The 18,347-nt window shown below is 39.9% G+C and overlaps 1 protein-coding gene across 1 annotated transcript in view; it reads left to right on the top strand.

Annotated features, from left to right (window-relative positions):
* Positions 1-18,347, top strand: part of FRMD3 (FERM domain containing 3) — a gene marked incomplete at its 5' end in the record, with an annotated part of 135,237 nt that overhangs the window by 72,556 nt on the left and 44,334 nt on the right. Inside the window, 2 exons of the mRNA XM_082301922.1 lie at positions 277-319; positions 10,646-10,724. Coding sequence (XP_082158048.1) covers positions 277-319; positions 10,646-10,724 — 122 coding nt within the window. The remainder of the gene's footprint in view (positions 1-276; positions 320-10,645; positions 10,725-18,347) is intronic.

The raw sequence follows: 18,347 nt of genomic DNA, 5'->3' as shown, positions 1-18,347 counted from the left end.
AGACTGAAATGTCTGCTGCAAGCTGAGAACTAGCACCTATACCCTTTAAATGTGTCTTTGAAATATCTGTCATGTTTCTATCTCAACTACATCTATTTTACAGGCACTGGTGACATCAAGTGTGCTTACACTGTGCAACTACAGCATGGAGGTGCTTTTCTCATTTATGTATGTCTCAGTGAAACAAAATTCCTACTTCTTGTTTTTGGTATCATATACATTTACATTGTCTACTGTGATCAGTATTAATCTCTGCTCTCTGCTTTGTCTTTCCAGCACTGGCTTGAGCCCAACAAATCCATCTTCAAACAAATGAAATGTAAGTCTTGAGAGCTCATGTTTTTAAACTGATTTTCAAATGTCTAAAGGTTTTCTTGTGCTTCCATGCAGTAATTTAGAATAAGCTTCATTTATTTCTCAGGGCAAATATGTCCTTCGTGTCCTATCTGGAGTCCTAAAAGCTTTATGCTACCCTGATTTCACCATCTCACAGTGCTCTGCACATCAAAAGCTTTTCCTTACTGCTCAAGGCTAGAGCCAGAGGCCAGCAGATGTTTGGGGTGGCAGATCTGGTGGGAAGACCTGTATGTTCCAGCTCCCATTTTCAGTCAAACGCAATCAGCCACTGGGAGATGGCAATAAAAATGGAATGTGGCAATTGCTTCTGGGTCTTTTCTGGTTTTCCTTCTTTCTGCTGCCCCTTGCTGCCTGAAAATGCAGAGTATTGACTTGAGATCATTGTTGTCCAGCAAAATCAAGTACTGTGGGCTAAGCAGTGAGCTTCTGCCACTGGTGGGGGGAAATTAAGATCATTATTTTTAAAAATGACCTCAAACCAGGAATGTATTATATTAATTATCTTTTTGAAATGTTACTGTCTGGCTTATGGTTTCCATTAAACAGTCCAACTGTGAAGGCCGCTCCAGGAGACAGAGCTGCTTTGGTACTCAGAAGTTTATGTCCAGCAGCAGAAGACAGTTTATTTAGCAGTTCTGGAGACTTGACTTAGCTCATTAGAAGTTGTGTCTTAGCCATTATCTATCTATCTATCTATCTATCTAGAGTGCTGTGAGTGTTCTGAATTATTCAAAACAACTTGTCCTGCATACAGATGTTGCCTACATGTGGTAGATTCCATTATCAATTCCATAGATGTAGTGATTTGATGGCCTCATCAGAGGATTTCTGTGGCTTTTGTGATAGAATCCTAATCAAAACTCTAAAAACAAATGAATGCATAGCAAAAAAAGCAAAATAAAATGCAGCTAGCATGAGGTTATCATGGTGAACAGGTCTTAAGAACAACAGCAAAAAAAACCCGAGATGCTAACAAAGGATTTTTGTTACCAGCCTTAGATTTAGAATATAGAGGTTGAATTAACTATATGATTGGCAACTTACATCTATTACTAGTGTAACTTAACTTCATCTTATGTCACAGAAGAAGGACTTTAGTTGCTACAATAACCCTTTAAGGAAAAAAGAAAATAAAGCTATGTGTATATTTTATGTACATGTGTAGAATCCATTAGATTATGCTCCCACAGGTTTCAAGGACATTTTTTAATGAATTTGGCATCAGAAACATTTTGACTTATTTTTCTAAAAATAGTCTATATTAATGTAGAACACCAAACAATTTCTAAAGGCACAAGGTTAACTCATACTTGATCTAAAAATATTCAGTTTATTATGAAAAGGTTTAGACTCAGAAGAAGAAATTACTGATACGCATTTGCAAAACATTCCAATCTCAGGTGGCAAAAGTGAGGACTGAAATTAGTAGACAGTGCAAAGTCTAAAAACTGAAGCAATGAAGTAACTGGTTAATAGCACATACGTTATGCATACATGGTTTCTGGGAGAAATGATGGCAGAAAGCTAATCACAGTGACTGTATTAGATGGATGTTTTCTTTTATTTCTTTGCATTAAGGAATTAAGGAAACAAGAATAATTTTCTCTGATAATACTAATGACTCAAAAAGTTCTAAATTCAGTTGAATGCTTAGATTTACATAGAATTGTGAAGCACTTGCGTACATGCAGAAAATTTTCAAAAATGCTGTGTGCTTGAGCTCAACTACCATTTGTAGGGAACTTCCTTTTCCTCCAGCACAGCAGCAAGTTTTTCAGTGTGTTTATTCATGCACTCAGTATTGACAAGTATTTGGAGCAGAAAAGGTTTGACTAGTAGAAGTATTCTGGTACACATTTATACTAGCTTTCATGAGTCTCATGAATCAGTCAGGCATAATCCTTCTATATAGTCAGGTTGTACAGAATTTACTATCTGGCAACAGTACATTTCTGGAACAGAATGTTGTATATTTGGAGCTCTGAAGTGTCCATAGGATCTTGTGTGGTGTGCTAAGTTTTAACTTCTTAAGCTTTGGAAAAAATAGTTTCAAGTTCACGTTTAGTAACACTGGGATATGACAGGAATAATCTTCTAAAATGTTTTCTGTTTTGTCTTATCGCATATGAAATCATATTTAAAAGTGTGCTGGTGCCACACAAAAAGAATGAAGGCATGGTATATTTTCTGTCTCATCATCTACGTTTGCATTTTCCGCTCTCATTTTAATGTTTGTGTTTTAACATGATGTGTAAAGTCTAGATCTGTGCCTCAGCCATTTTTACCATGAATTTTGCCCAAGACGGAACAATTTAGTTTCTGAGAAATGTCCTGAACCATTGCCAGTCTTGTTTGTACAGATTGAAGCCAACTGGTGACCCATGATCAACAGCTGCAAGAAGTGTGCTTCCAATAGTGTGTTGGAAAACTGTCTGGAAGGTTGCCTAAGGAAGCTGTATCTTTGTGGTTCAGGATACAGAACTTCTGAAAGAAATTTTTCTGTTCTTTTGCTTTTCTGTGCTTTTGCGTGTTTTTGTGTATACTGTTATTCTCTCCCAAATGCTGGCAGTAAAGTTCTCTTTTTGGCCATCCTACACATTGTGTTGCTTATTTTCTGTTTAGGAATAGAATAGTGTAAAACCCGAGTCACATCAGCACTGTTTAAATAAAGAACAGAGTTTTCCCATGCACTTTCTCTCTTGCTACTTTTGGATTAATTTTAAAGATTATTCTGTATAGTAATATACAGCTCTCCTGTAACCTGTTTGGTGGGAAATATCCAAATATATGTGTTTTGTTCTTGATGACAATGGAACAGAATATTTTCTGTTTCTCTGATATGCAGGAGTTCTAAATGTCCATGTATTTCTTTCTTCCTTGCCTAACTGAAAGAGTGCACACTACATATTAGGGGAAAATTCTTTACTGTGAGGGTAGTGAGGCACTGCAACATGTTGTCCAGAAAGGTAGTAGGTGTCCCGTTCTTGGAGGTATTCAAGGCCAGGTTGGAACCTGGTCTAGTGCAAGTTGCTCCTGCCCATGGAAGGAGGTTTGGAACTAGATGATCTTTAACATCTCTTCAAACCCAAACCACTCCATAATTCTATGATCTGAAAGAGTAAAGATAAAAGGATTTTCTCCTGTGTCAGGTCATTGGAATTTTGCAATTAAATTGCCTAATCTCTAATCCTGTCCTAAAATCTGAAAGGAGGTAGAATGAACCAGAGGATCTCAGTACAAATGTAAAGAAAATTTAGTCAAATATGAGATTCATAAATATGTGTACAATGAGAACAGGAAGTTTTGTGTGATCCTCCCAGCTGTGTATTCTATACCTGTGATCCTCATGAAGATTTAATAACACCTTTTAAAGCATTATTATAAGCACGTGACAAAAATCCACCTTGCCCTGTAACTAATGGGTGCAATGTGGGAGACCCCTAGTTTGAGATTTGTGATGGATCAGGTATCACTTATACATAAAAACACTGAGTAATGTTCTGTCTGTCTTAAAAATGCTCAGCAAGGAGTTTGGATAAACAGCTGATTCATCTGGTAAGGGAAGAGGCATGTGGAAACAACTGAGTACGTCTTAATGGTTCCCCAGAGATCCTTCTGCAGCATTAGTGAACATGAAGAGTATTTGAGTGTAATATTTTTCTTGCTTGTTTGTTTGTTTTTTAAATTTCACTAGCGTTTTGTAGGATACTGTAGTTCAGAGAATATTTAACATCTGCTTTTGGCTTTCAGTATCCACCTGTACTTCATGTTTAGTACAAAACCCCAACACTGCCAGTGCAGTGAATTATAGAAGGTAGTATTTGTGCTGGGTGAAAAGCAGATTGTAAAAAACAAATAGGAAACCTTCCAAAAAAGTGTCAGCTGAGAGTCTTCCATCTTCCTCTCTTTGGTTGATACTTGTAAAATTTCTATCAAGTTTTTCACCAGCTTTTAAAAACTATTTTCTTCTTTCATAATGTTGTGGTTTGACCCCAGGGTCTTGGGGTGACTTTATGATGTGTATCCCATATGGCTGCCCTATGCCCAGAAGTTAATTCTTGTGCCTTTCTATGCTTTTAAACTGAGCCTGAGAGGGGGAAGGAAAAACTGAGCAAAACTTTCTCAAAGCAGTTTGCAGCTTGTTCAAGGTCACACAGAGATAGTGACTGTTTTTTTCCAGCTGCGGCAGGGGAGGGAGGAGGCACCCGGTTTGCTACTTTCCAGTCAGCTTTTGGCCAGTGGTTCAGCTTCTTTTTCTCCAGAGAGAGACTGAGAGTTGAATTTTTTTCCTTCCCTGGAATTTCGGATTTTCTCCCTTTTCTGCTGGACTGCTTCAACATCAGAGCACATCAGGAGGACTTTCCACTGGGCACAGAGGGCCTGGCCCTGGGTCAAGCCCCAGCTGCGAGGAGACCAAAGGAGGACTCTAACACTTTCCCAGGTTTTTTCTCCACAGCGAGAGATTTTATTATTTAGCTTTTCCCATGTGTTCGGTAAACAAATAGTTTTTATCTCCTTCACTTTCCTTCGAGGAAAATTTATTTTTTTCCCAAACCTGGTGGGGGAAGGGTGGTTGTGCCTTCTCTCAGAGGATATATTTCTAAATTTGGCCAAACCGGAACAAATTCAGTGGCGCCCAACTGCGTGGCTCGAAGGAAAGTGAAAAGCCTGTGCTAATTACATTTTGGTTTGAATTTACTTATTCTCTGTTGGGGTAAAATAGTCACCATGTTAGTTGAGTTCATAATGTCTCTCTGGCTTGATATATTAATGTATTTCTGGTCCGTAGGCTTGTTTAAGGTACTAGTGCCTTTCTGGTCCCTAGGCCTATCTGCCTATCCACAACTTGCTCCGATCTTATCCTTGATAAGGAATTTTTGCAGAGCAGGGGCATGAATTCGGATTTCTATTTTGCTGTGCTTGGTGATAATGATTTATAAGAAGTTAACAGAGGTACAGGCAGCTGTTCGAAGTGTGTATGATATGTGGTTTCTCCATCCTAACCAGTCCTAGCTTTGGTAGCCTGTTTTGGGAATTTATTAGTAATTGCACCCAGATTGTTAGAGGAGGAGGAGACAGAGTTTCTCTTTCCTTTAAATTTGATAGGTTATCTTTTGAGAGTGTTCAGTTTCCCCTGGATGTTAAAGAGACCACCTTCCTGGTATTTAATTTGGTAATCTTCCTCCATGTGGTTCGCAGCTTGTCTAGAATGAGAGCTCAGATTTCCAGGGTGACTGATGAGACACCTGACCCAGAGGTGGAACATCCTGAGTGGGGTGGGGAATGGGAGGATATGGGTCAAATCCTGAAGAAATTCTCTGACCCAATGGTTTGCAATTTCCCCCCTGAACAAGTTCAGAAACCAGCTGAGGTGGCGAAATATTTGAAAGAGAAATACAATGACAATTCTAATGAGAAAAAGTTCATTGCAATATGTTGGGCTTTGGCATATGCCTATCACACACTGCAGCAGGTAAAGTTAGAGGGGCAGGAAGATAAATCAGCAAAGCCTGCAGACACCCCACCCCACACTCAGGCTGCAGCCATACCAGACAGCAAGCCCAAACCAGATGGAGAGTCTAAGCCATTGACAGTGGCTCCTGTCATGAGAAAAAACCACACAACCAAAACTGATCATCCAGTGAAAGATGAAGATAATGCAGAGGAAGGAACCTCAAAGCCACCAACTGACTCAGGCACAGAAACCATTACTGAGTCCGTGTCCATAAAGGACCTTCACAGCCTAAGAAAGGACTACACCTGACAGTCCGATGAATCCGTAATAAGTTGGATGGTCCGTATTTGGGATGCTGCAGGTGATGATGTGATGCTGGACAGTGCTGAAGCGAGGCATTTGGGTTCCCTGTCACATGATCCAGTCATCAACCAAGAGATGAAAAGGGAGGCTGACTCTACCAGTCTCTGGAGATGGGTTTTGACAGGTGTGGTTGAAAGATATATGTGCGGAGATGATCTCTACATGCAGCAAACCCAGTGGAAGACCATAGAACAAGGGATCCAACGCCTGAGAGAACTAGGGGTTGTAGAGATTGTCTTCACAGATGACCCAGGATTGAGGAGCCCAGACCGGGCCAGAGTTAATCCATTCATGTGGCAAAAACTCATACGACTTGGGCAAGAATATGCTTCTGCTTTAGCAATAATGAAACCGAACTACGGTGCGAATGAGACTGTGCAGGATATGGCAGTGAAGCTCTGAGCATATGCAGATTCCATGCATGGCCCAACCCATGCAAAAATCGCAGCTGTGGAAACACGGGTGCAGAAAATGGAAGATGAAATAAAGAAGAATCACCAGGAACTCAAGAAGGAGATCAAAGAGGGCCTTCTCCAAATCTCGGCGGTACAGATCAGGGATTCTGATACCAAACGCGGATGTTCCCAAGAGGCCCAGCCAGCAACCAATCCCCACACAGCCACTCACTCAGTCCCTCACCATCAGGATCAGGGAGAGAAGGGTAAAAGCTGGAAAACTCTGGGTTAAGACTAAGACAGTTTAACAGGGAAAAGAAAAACACTCACAAGCGAATCAAAACAAGGGATTAATTCACCACTCCCCATGGGCAGGGAGGTGTTCAGCCATCTCCAGGACAGCAGGGGCCCACCATATGTAACAGTGACTTGGGAAGAAAATCACTCCAAAAATCAAAATCTCCCCTTCCTCCTTTTTCCTCCTACTTTATATACTGAACATGATGCCATGTCATCTGGAATATCCCTCTGGTCAGCTGGGGTCACCTGTCCTGGCTGTGTCTCCTTCCAACCTCCCTTGTACTCACTGTCTCCTCCTCAGTGTGCCAGTACAGAAAGCAGTGAAGGCTTTGGCTCTGCGCAAGCCCTGCTCAGCAACAACAAAAACATCTCTGTATTATCCACCCCATGTTCAACACAAAACATTGTGTTGTGAAGGAAATTAACTCTACCCCAGCATAAACCACCACACATGAATACTTTTTTCTTTTTTCAGATTATTTTTCTATGAAGAAAATGGTAATATAAATGTGTAGGTTTTTTGTAGACTTTGTGATTCTCATGTGAGACTCAGTCCCTTAATTACTGATGTCTGTACCAAGGGAGACAGCTCCCATATTCCTCTTTGTTCAGGTCAGGGTGTTGTAGCTTTGGGCATACTTTAGGGAGATCCTTACTGTTTCATGTACATAGAATATTCTATCTTAGTTAAATGTAAGTCAAATAAACTTTAAAAACATACAGTCAGTTGCCTGGAAAACTATGCTCTGTGTGTAGTTCCTTCATGAGGAACATTTAACATAATTTAAATGATCTTATTTGTTCTTTTGCCTTCACCTCTTACATACTGTTCGCATATAAACTGGCAAATCAATAGTTTTGCTTCAATGGAGTTTGCTGTCAACACTATTCTCCACACTAAAGTCCTTTTAAATTATTGCAATTGTGAATAATTTTTAGTGAGAAAGTGAACTCTGATGGTAGGAAGTTCTGACAGAGCCTTGGGCATTTCTCTATGCCAGCTACTCCTTATCTGAGAGATAAAGGACCCTTCTGAAAGTAAAGGCTTATAAGAAATGGCTATTAAAAAACTGATTATGTGCTTGTTAGTTTTGTGTTGATGAAATGTGCTCCTGCAAATTTTGCTCTGTTTTGAGAAGGTTAGTTGTTAATGTTTGCACTTTAATATCTAAGTGGTAGAAGTTATTTTACTTTCAAGGAATTGAGAAATTATCTGGCTTGACAATCACATCTCTTGAGCTGATAAAATTCTGCTATGAGAAACCAATGAAAGAACATGAAGTCCTGATGTGAATTTCTCCAGTGCAGTAAAATCTATAAGACAAAGGCCTTGTTAAATATTTACGTATTATCTAATGTGTCTTGGGAAGAACCTTAGGCTTATGATCTACCTTAAAATTGAGATGGAGAGTAAAGTGGATAGCTCTGGGAGTTCCCTCCTTCCCCATTCAAACGTTCATTGTGTCTGGTTTTCTAATCCAGAATAAGAAACAGACAAAGAAGATCTCCTTCTGTAATTTCAGGGAACATTCTTATCTCCAGAGATGAATTAGATGGACGGGTTCATATTCTTTTTAACATTTCAAATTGCTAGCTGTGTTTGTTCCATTCTTGCACAGCAATAGAAAAGGGTCTGCAGGTTGCAGCAGACTTGTACACTATTGCTGCACTGCCGAGGAGGAATATTGTTACAGAAGCTTGAGTCTAGGAAAAGATTTGCAAAATAGGCTTTAAGCTGCCTTGACAAATCTCCTGCATGTCCTGTGCATTGGTGTGTACTTCTGTCACATACTGTTCTTCTGCTACAAATAAAACATTTCCTACTTTAACATTTCTTACGAATGTGGGCTGTTTTTATAGTGCAGTTCAGCCATCCTTTCCTCACTATGATACTCTTTTCTTATAGGGCAGCTGCTAGTTCTATGTGGTTACTGCCAGAGTGGAACTCTTCTAATAGAAATCCTTTTTTTTTCTTTCTTTATTTTTACCACAGACAGATTTTCAATTTTTTTATTGACATCCGAAAAATTGGGTAAAATTCAGTACATTTTGGGGTCTTGCACTAGGCTTGTATTTGCTAGGGCCCTCATTAACTACTCTTACATCTGCATTGCTATTTCAAGCCCAAACTAAATCGAAATCTGCCAAAATATCTAAAAGGTCTTTTTTTTCTGAGAAAGAGCTCTTGCTTGTTTGATTCAGGTTGTCTTTTCTATCATGTTTTGTAAGCGGAACAGTATTCCAAAAGCATGGGTTTTCCTCCCTTGCTTAGTTTTAAGATGCCTATTGAGGAGTGAGAGAACCGTTTAAGATGACTTCAGTTATTTTGTGCTTTGTCCAGGCAACTCGACTCCTTAGTGAGTTTCTGCATGGCTGCTTTCCTTTCTGGGACAGTGAATTCACTTTACCTTCTACGCTGCCATAACAGGGCAGGGAAGACATAATGATGTCTGCTGTTTTACAGCCTCTTTTCAGATAATGTTGCAGTCTAAGACAGCAAAGCCCACAGAAAATAGACTGAGTGTTTCTCTAGCCTTCAGAGGGCTTCTCCAGATTTGAAAAGTGTGAAAGTTCAAACCTCCTCTAGAGAAAAAGGCTTAGTTTTCTTTATTCATTTCCTCTTCATTTCTATTTATTATTGATTACTTGCTTTCTTTTTTCCCCTGTATTTTTCATCATTCCATTCCCATCCCTTCTGAATTTCCTCCTTGTGTCTTAAATGAATAGTTATTTAAACAAGGAAAAAAAGGTGAAATGAGCAGTTTTAATTGAGGCTGATTGTACTTAAAACAAGTACAATGTGAGGTTTTGAAAGAGGAACATATTCCTTTATCTTCAAGAAGAGTTGAGCCTTCTGAAAGATACCAAACATAACAAAAGATTCAATGCATTTCAATTTTGTATTGCTCTTGTACATCACACGGAACTGTGTGGTATCCAGAGATGTGTTTCTGGAACACTGCAGTCAGAGTAGATTGAAGAGTATCATGATTGTTGAACTAATTACCATATGAAGCCTATACAAGCCTATGAACTGGTAAGCTTTAGAAGTTGGTACAGTAAAATGTTCTGGTAGCTTACTAATTACTGTTATAATTTACAATTAAAAAAAAGTATTATTGATTTCACCTGTTGGTGTCTTCCATTTTCTCTGTAATTTTTTTTTTGCGGTTTTCTTCTGCCTTCCCTTTTCCTGCTGTAGAAGCACCATCTCTTCAAGGTTTTGCAAATTTAAAACTGACTGCATACATTGAGAATATACCACAAACAAAATATTTTAAAACTAACTAGAATATTATAGAATTGCACTTCACTCTGAATCAAAGTGCTCGAGAGGCACTGATTAAAAAATTGTAATATTTCCTGTTGTCATGATCCTTTCCTCTTTCTCCATTCCCTTTTCCCTTTTCCTTTTCTTTTTCTTTTCTCTTGAAAGGTTTGTACGTCAGGCCTGGTGTTGATACCGTTGCTCAGAATTAGGTACTATAGTCTTATTAAATACTGGAAACAGAAATATTTCTATTGTCATTAGGAAAGGTACAGAAATATTTCTATTTAATTTCACAAATTAAATGGTTTCTTCAATTTTGTAGTATTACCATTGTTTACTGTTTGCCAAAAAAACCACCCCAAAATAAAGCATATATAATATTTACTGCTCTTGTTTGAACCTCTGCCTAAACTAACCACTAGTAAAACTCTAAGGTCGCTCTTTCAGAGTGGCTTAAGCAATGTTTCTTTGCTAGTGTTCTCATGCTTTTTCTTTATGTTTCAGCTCATCCACCATACACCATGTGCTTTAGAGTGAAATTCTACCCACATGAACCCTTGAAGATTAAAGAAGAGCTCACCAGGTATTTTTTGGTGTTTTTTTTTTTGTTTGTTTGGGGTTTTTTTTGGTTTTGTTTTGTTTTGTTTTGTTTAATCTGTCCATTTAATGTGCATTGCTAACAAGTTCAAGAAAAGGCAGATTGTGTGGGGTAGATTTCTCACTATTTCTGCTAAAATTAGCCTAGCCTGACATTTGCAATACTGATCACTCTTCTTTTTATTGTGATTTTAAAAAGCAGTTTAAGAGACCTTTTCTATAACATACAGAAAAGTAGTTAGGTTATACAAGAACTTTCAGGAAGTGACTCAATGGTCAAATGATTGGGCAAAGGTCATGACTCTTTCCCTGGCAGGGATAAGTTCCTTTTTTGTCTTTGTTCTTCCTTTCTTTCGTTCTCTTTTTTTTTTTTCTCCCCTGAAATAATCTGGGAAGTTTAATTCAGTCCTGATTATTTCAATAGGTGTATGTATAGTCTCACTGAATTTTCTCTTGTGTGTGTCTTTAGGATCATAAACAAGATAGTCTTTTCAAAGTACTGATAGGCCTTTAGCGAACAGATGTAGAGGTGAAATATATTTATATTTTTCGAGTACAGCTGCTATGGAGGGTAAGAATTCTTGCTGCTTATGTTGGAATTTTGAAATTTATGCTGTGAAAACAGAGCTGTACAAGAGCTCAGTTGTTCTTAATGAATGGGAGCTTTGTCCTTACTGCTGGCCATTGTGAGTATTCTCTTGCTCTGGGCATTTTTCCAAGAAGTGTATGTGTGGGAGGGAAATGTAGGAAAGTAACAGCTCTTTTGAGCTCTGCATCAGCTATGCAGGACTGTATGTACGTTTTACCACCTTGTTAGTGAGCAGGCCACACTGCTGGCTGTTGGCTGCATGCTGCAGAAGAACCGAGTGCCTCATCACTTGTTGCCTTAGGCTCTTTGTTGATGCTCTCCCTGAGCACTGCAAGTTCTTATGCTCACAAGTCACTTCATGAATGTGGGTGATCCCATTGTCACTGGCCTCATACTGAAAGTTTCAGAAACAGCTTGTGCTCTGCTGAATGGTACGTTTATAGTTTGTATAGAACAGCTGGAACATGCTGTTCATATTATAGCTATTTATCTTGGATGAAATACTAAAACCGTTCAGCTGAGTAAACAGGTTGTAAAGCAGGATGTCAATGGATTTTCATTATTTGTTACTGTTTGTCCTTGGATGAACATTTTACCTTTTATGGTCCAGAGTATAAGCTTTGTACAGACCTTTCTCATTCAAGAGTCTAAATTAATTTACTTTAAAAAAACTTCTTGGATATCCTCCCAGGATAAATTTTATTGAAATGCAAAACACCAAGAATTGGCCCACTGATGTGTATTGTGCTGTGAGTATGTTTTAGTCTTTGCTGGGATATTTCAATTTTTAAAGTAAATTTTTGAATTTTTAAAGTAAAGTTTCTGTGTGAGAAATGGGTTACAGTCTTTTATAAAAACTAATACCATTAAGAGCTTAAAAAGGAAAAATAATTTGAGACATCATTAATTCAACCTGGTTTTGTATCTGATCAGCTTAATAGTTTCCCAATGTTGTTATCTGGGAAGCTTTGCTTTGTCTCTGCGCATGTGTCTTACACAATAACTAAATACAGAAAATGCTCCTCAAATGAGCAAGTGGAGTGCGGTCATGTAACCCACCTCTGAGAATTTGCTTCATGACCAAAGCAGAGGGTCACATCCAAGGTGATGGTCTAGATTGGCTGGAGTTATTTTTCTTTTCCTTGAATTGAAATGATTGGTGAAAAGCAAGCAGGAAAATGTTCATTAGCATTTGACAGAGCACCGTCATGAAACGTTGAAGACTAGTTGGCTTCTTGGTAGATTTTTGTTTTGCCTTTTTTTTTAGTGTTCCTGTGTTCACTTGACAATCATATTTTTGTTTTGAAAATAAATAATTAATATTGTCACCCTTTGACTTAAAAGCCATCTGTACTTCACGGCTGTATGTACAGTCAGCTGAGTGAGAGTAATAGTGCTTTGCGTTTCTGTTACTGTCTGTGCCTATACATGTCAGAGTTGCTCTCTCACTTCTTCGGGTGGAAATCTGATGGGTGTCTGTGGTCCCCATTTAAATAATGAAATTAAGTTACAGTAAGACATTCTGTCACACTGCCATGCCACTCTTTGGTTCAGAACATTAATTAACCCTGTGATTAATCTCTCATGTGAATTATTGTTGATGCAGTCTTCGTAAAAGCTTTATAGAAATAAATCTTTAATGAAGCATCTTCGAGGCATCAGAGAGACTTACAGTTCTTAAAAAGAACTGCTTTTCCTACTCTTTCCACAGAAATAGCTGATGTAAAAAATCATCTATTCAGTAGATGAAGCTGTGTGTGTAAGGGGCAAAGGTTCGATTTCTGTGAAACTGGTGTAACATGGGTAGAGACACTATTCAGGATTTAGACATCACTTGCAGGAAGAAAATTTAACAGTTGTCACCTCAGATTACTGATTCTTCATTTCTGTCCTAACTTATAGGTTGGGCTTGACTATAATCCTTGAGTTACTCTGTGGGTTAACATGTGAAACTATTTTCAGAAAATTAAGGTGGAGAATGACCTAGCTGAAGTTATCGCTATGTCCATGATACAGAAAAAACCCCTGTTGTATTCTGAAAGTATGTACACACTGCCTGTTCAAAGGCCAGGAGTGCCTTGGGCAACAGATGATGCTGCGTACTTGCCTGCCACTGCATTTTATTAGTCTGCTAAGGACAACTATGAATATTTCCATCACATTGTACCTTTCCAGCCACTTACTTTCATCTTCTCTTGTTTTAATTAACAACTGCTTCCATAGCTATGCTTTTGAAATAAAATCAGTGCCTGCCTTTGGATGTCAAGGCACTCTGAGATATTATTGCTAAAGAAGAAATTCTGTGGAAAATATTTTTGCCTCTCACTGTGGAAGGTGGTTCTGTGTGGTCCTTGGTCACTGTTTTCTCTAGAGTGAGCAGGTTTAGGATGGTAATTCACAAGTTAACTTCAGTGGCCATGGGGGTTTTTGCTTTGATCTCTCTTGCTTATGTAGTAATAGACTACCTGAAATCTAACTTGTCAACAAAGTCCAAATCTTAATGCACTTCAGTGCTTCTCAGCTCATCATCTTGATGGCTGTCAACACGGATTTAGAAGATCTGTCCTTTTTTCGGAAAATACTGTTTCCGCAGCAGGGCACTGAAGCTGCACATTTGAAACATGTTTGAGAAAGACTAAAGTTATGCTTTTTCTCTTCAATTAGGCAATTTTTCCAATGCCAGCTAAAAAATTGTGATGAGAAAGTAGCAAGGATTTAACTTATTTTTCTCAAATTATTTGGCCTCTGAATGTGCACTGGAGGCTCAGTAGACTGCAACACAAGCAGTGTATATAGATTTTAGAATGTTTTTTATAATCTTTTAAATGGAGAAAGATGATCAGCCTTAGTAGAAGACTGATGCTGCTTGTAGTGGTGACGCTTGGCACCCCTCAAAGCCTTTCTCTCACTTTCTTCTACAGCTGGACCTCTCACAGGGAGAGAAAGTATAATGAAGGGTCCATGAATTGAGATAAGGACCAGGAGAGATCACTCACCAAATACCATCACAGGAAAAGAAGCTGGAATTGGAGACATTAATTGGATTTATTACTGACAAAATCAGAGCAGGATAATGAGAAGTAAAATAAGATCTTAAAAATGCCTTCCCCCCCACCCCTCTCTCATTCCCAGCTTTACCTTCTCCCCCAATGGCACAGAGAGATCGGAAATGAGGATTATGATCAGTTCATCAGAAGTTGTTTCTCCCACTGCTCAGGGAGAGGAGTTCTTCCCCTGCTGCACTGTGGGGTCCCTCCCACAGGAGACAGTGTCCATGAACTTCTCCAGTGTGAGTCCATCTCACAAGCAACATCTCTCTGTGACCTGCTGCAGTGTGAGTCCATTCCACGGACAGCAGTCCTCCCAAAACTGCTGCAGCGTGGGTCACTCTTCCACAGGGTGCAGTCCTTCATAGACAGGCTGCTCCAGCATAGACCCCTCTCTCCATGGGCCTCCCATGGGTTCACAGCCCAACCTTATCAACTAGACAATAGCACCAAATGCCACATCCAGCCTTGTCTTAAACACCTCCAGGGACGGTGACTCCACCACTTCCCTGGGCAGCCCATTCCAATGCCCAGCCACCCTTTCTGTGAAGAACTTCTTCCTAATGTCCAACCTAAACCACCTTTGGTGCAGCTTCAGACTGTGTCCTCTTGTCCTGTCACTGGTTACCTGGGAGAAGAGACCGACCCTCACCTGGCTGCACCCTCCTTTCAAATAATTGTAGAGAGTGATCAGGTCTCCCCTGAGCCTCCTTTTCTCCAGTCTAAACAAGCCCAGCTCCCTCAGCTATTCCTCACAGGCCTTGTGCTCCAGACCCTTCACCAGCCTTGTTGCCTTTATCTGGACATGTTTGAGCGTCTCAACATCCTTCCTGAATTGAGGTGCCTAGAAGTGGACACGACACTCAAGATGTGGCCTCACCAGTGCCCTGTACAGGGCGACAAGCACTGCCCTGGTCCTGCTGGCCACACGATTGCTGATACAGGCCAGGATACCATTGGCCTTCTTGGCCTCGGTGGCCAAGAAGGCACTCTGCTTGCTCATGTTCAGTCCACTGTGAATCGGTACCCCTAGATCTCTTTCTGTCTGGCCTCTGTCCAGCCACTCTGTCCCCAGCCTGTAGTGTTACAAGGGATTGTTGTGACCAAAGTGTAGGACCCAGCACTATCATATCACTGGATTTGGTCCATTTATCCAACCTGTCCAGGTCCCGTTGGAGAACCCTCCTACCCCACAGCAGATCAACACTTAACACTCAACTTGGTCTGATCTGCAAATTTGCTGATGGTGGACTCGATCCCCTCACCCAGATCATCAGCAAAGATATTAAACAAGACTGGCCCCAGCACTGATCCCTTGGTGACACCACTAGTGACAGGCCACCAACTGGATGTAACTCTATTCACCACCAGTCTCTGGGCCTGACTATCCAGCCAGTTCTTTTCTTTTAAAATCAGCATTTGCAATGTGGCCTGACAGTGATGCCATGAAGATTTTTGCCTTTTCTTTTAGACCCCTGTTATACGTTTTTACAACTTCTGTATTCCTAGTGCTTTTTGCCTACATTCTTGGGTTTGTTTGTCAAGCTAAGAGACTAAACATTTTAGAAGCTTCGTAGCTAGGGATCAGTGTGCCCCAGACCCCAAGGTCCTCTCCAGAACACATTCTGTAAACTAAGATAGAACCACCCAGGGGAAGGTTCCTTGGGGAGGGGGGCTCACTTGAGCCTCTCATTGGGGAATCTTTGATAGATATGCTAATTAGTAAAACCTATAATGTTATACCAATGTTGGGGGGGAGGAAGAGAGACACGGAGAGAGAGATAGACTCGGCGGGGTGCATTTTGATGCATATGACCTGGACGTGTGCACCTAAGGATCCTTAAGAATAAATACCAAGGTAAAATCCCTTTTCCCCTTCTAACCGTGTATGACTCTTAATTTTAAGACCAAGAAAAGGCATCAACAGGACTGGGGTAGAGGCCTTGAATACATACAGTTTTGGCATTACTGTTAATTTCTTTTCTCTTAATTTTCTTTTTGGTTAATTCCCATTGTTTTTCCAGAAAGCATGATATCTTGATGGGGAGAGAAGGTTTTCTTTTGCTATGTGCATCAAACTGTGTGCAGAAAAAAAGATATTCTGTAGTTCACTATAATGCCCAAGGTTATTCTGCTGACATGGCATGAAAAGATATAAAATTGCTATGAAGAAAGTTTTAACTCTAGAAATCATTCAATCCACAGCATACATAGCATCCCAGCAGACTTTATGGAAAGCGTAGGTATTTTGCTCTGTGCCTCTCTTCACTGTTCTTGTTCACAGATCAGAGCCCTGAGAGGGTCCTCAGCTGGGAAAGCCTGAGATGCTGTGCATGAACAAGATGTGAACAGTTGAGGGAGTATGGACAGATAGATCCAAAGACTGATCACACTTGGGCACAGATTTCTATTTTGTTATTTATTTTCAGTGTTCTTGTTTAGGTGATAAATAAACCAGTATTTTTTATTTCTTATATAATAAAGTATCCCAGGGCTTCATACTTTCTTATCCTCAAATCCCTATATTATAGTGTGTATGCATAATTAAAATCAGAGAATATGAAGTAATTTGAGGTCCCAAAGGAATGCTCTAAAATGCTACAGATAGTACTGTATCGGCAGTAATCCATGATTATTGTAGAAAAAAAAAGAGTTCTAGAAGTGGGCATGGGTCAGTACCTGGTGGAATTAACCAAAGATGGATTATTTCAACTAGCTTTCATCATGCCCTTTTTTCCTAATCCATATTTCCTAATCCAAGAAGCAATCTTCAATGAGTATTTTGACGCAGGAAAAGCAGAAGAAAAAAGAAAAAATTGTTTAACTGGAAATCATATGAAATGACAAAGACATGGGGTATGTCAACATGGCACACTCAATGTTTGTCTAGTCCAGTCTCAATCAGCTGTGCTTGATATTGCCATGTGCTGGAAGAGTCTGGTGCTTTTCCCTCCAGAATCAGGAGGCCAGTTGAGGTTGACAAGGTTGTTAATGCCTGAATATCAAATGATTTATTTGCAAGTTGGAAAGTCGTGCAGTACGTTAATGGCTCTATGCTGGGCCTGTGCTGCTAGCCCTTTTCTGGACATCATTTAGGAATACCTCTGCTCCTCTTGGTACCCTGTTCTGCTTTTCTTGAAATGTGCAGTCATAGCTGTGCTTTGATGTCTATGAAAGTCCACTTGTCTATTTTGGCTTTGTCAAGGCCACATTGGCAGTTGTCAAGTGAGTTTATAATTTTAAGAGTATTGGAGTCACAATCAGATTGAATACCATAGGTCTTAAAAGTGAATGTTTTGTTAATAACAATTTGTTAATACGCTGCAGGCTTGCAGATAACATTCAGGGTGGGGAAAAAATTACCCAGGAGAGTCATGTTTTTTTGGAAGGAGATAGTGCCTAAGGGAGCAGAGGCCTTGTACATGTTCAGAGCTCTTGGTGTCTTCTGAGGGGAGGGCAGAATGGCAGAGAAGATGCAGTCCAGTCATGGTGTTTTGCAGGAAATACTATTCCTGTGCTGTGGTGGGACTTTTATGCAGCCAGGACCCAAAACAATGCTTGTCTCTTACTGCTGCTTAGTCTGCTTACTCATTAGTGAAATTAATTACTATGTAACAATAAAGATTTTTTCCCCTGTAGCCAGTGATGTCAAGCAACTCACTGGGATGGTAATTAATCACCCTTTTCATTTTCCCAAGAAAAGACCATACACCCTAACGTAGGCACTGACCAGCTCTGAAGCAAGGAGGACAAACCCGTATCTTGCTAGATGTAAGTGGTAGTCATAATCCTGACCGCAGAAGTGAGAGATTTGAGATTACTGGAAAGCTGTTATTAAAGTCACCTTCCCACCCCCACCCCAGGGCATAAAGCGAAGTACTTCTTTCTGAAGGAATAGTTTTAGTGTGGGTTTGGGTGTTTTGGGCCTTTTTTTATTACTAGGTATCTATGATTTTGGCAATATAGGAGGGGC

Source organism: Coloeus monedula (assembly GCF_965178545.1).
Source record: "Coloeus monedula genome assembly, chromosome: Z".
Lineage (NCBI taxonomy): Eukaryota > Metazoa > Chordata > Aves > Passeriformes > Corvidae > Coloeus > Coloeus monedula.
Note: the sequence above shows the minus strand (reverse complement) of the source record. Positions and strands in the feature narration are given on the sequence as shown.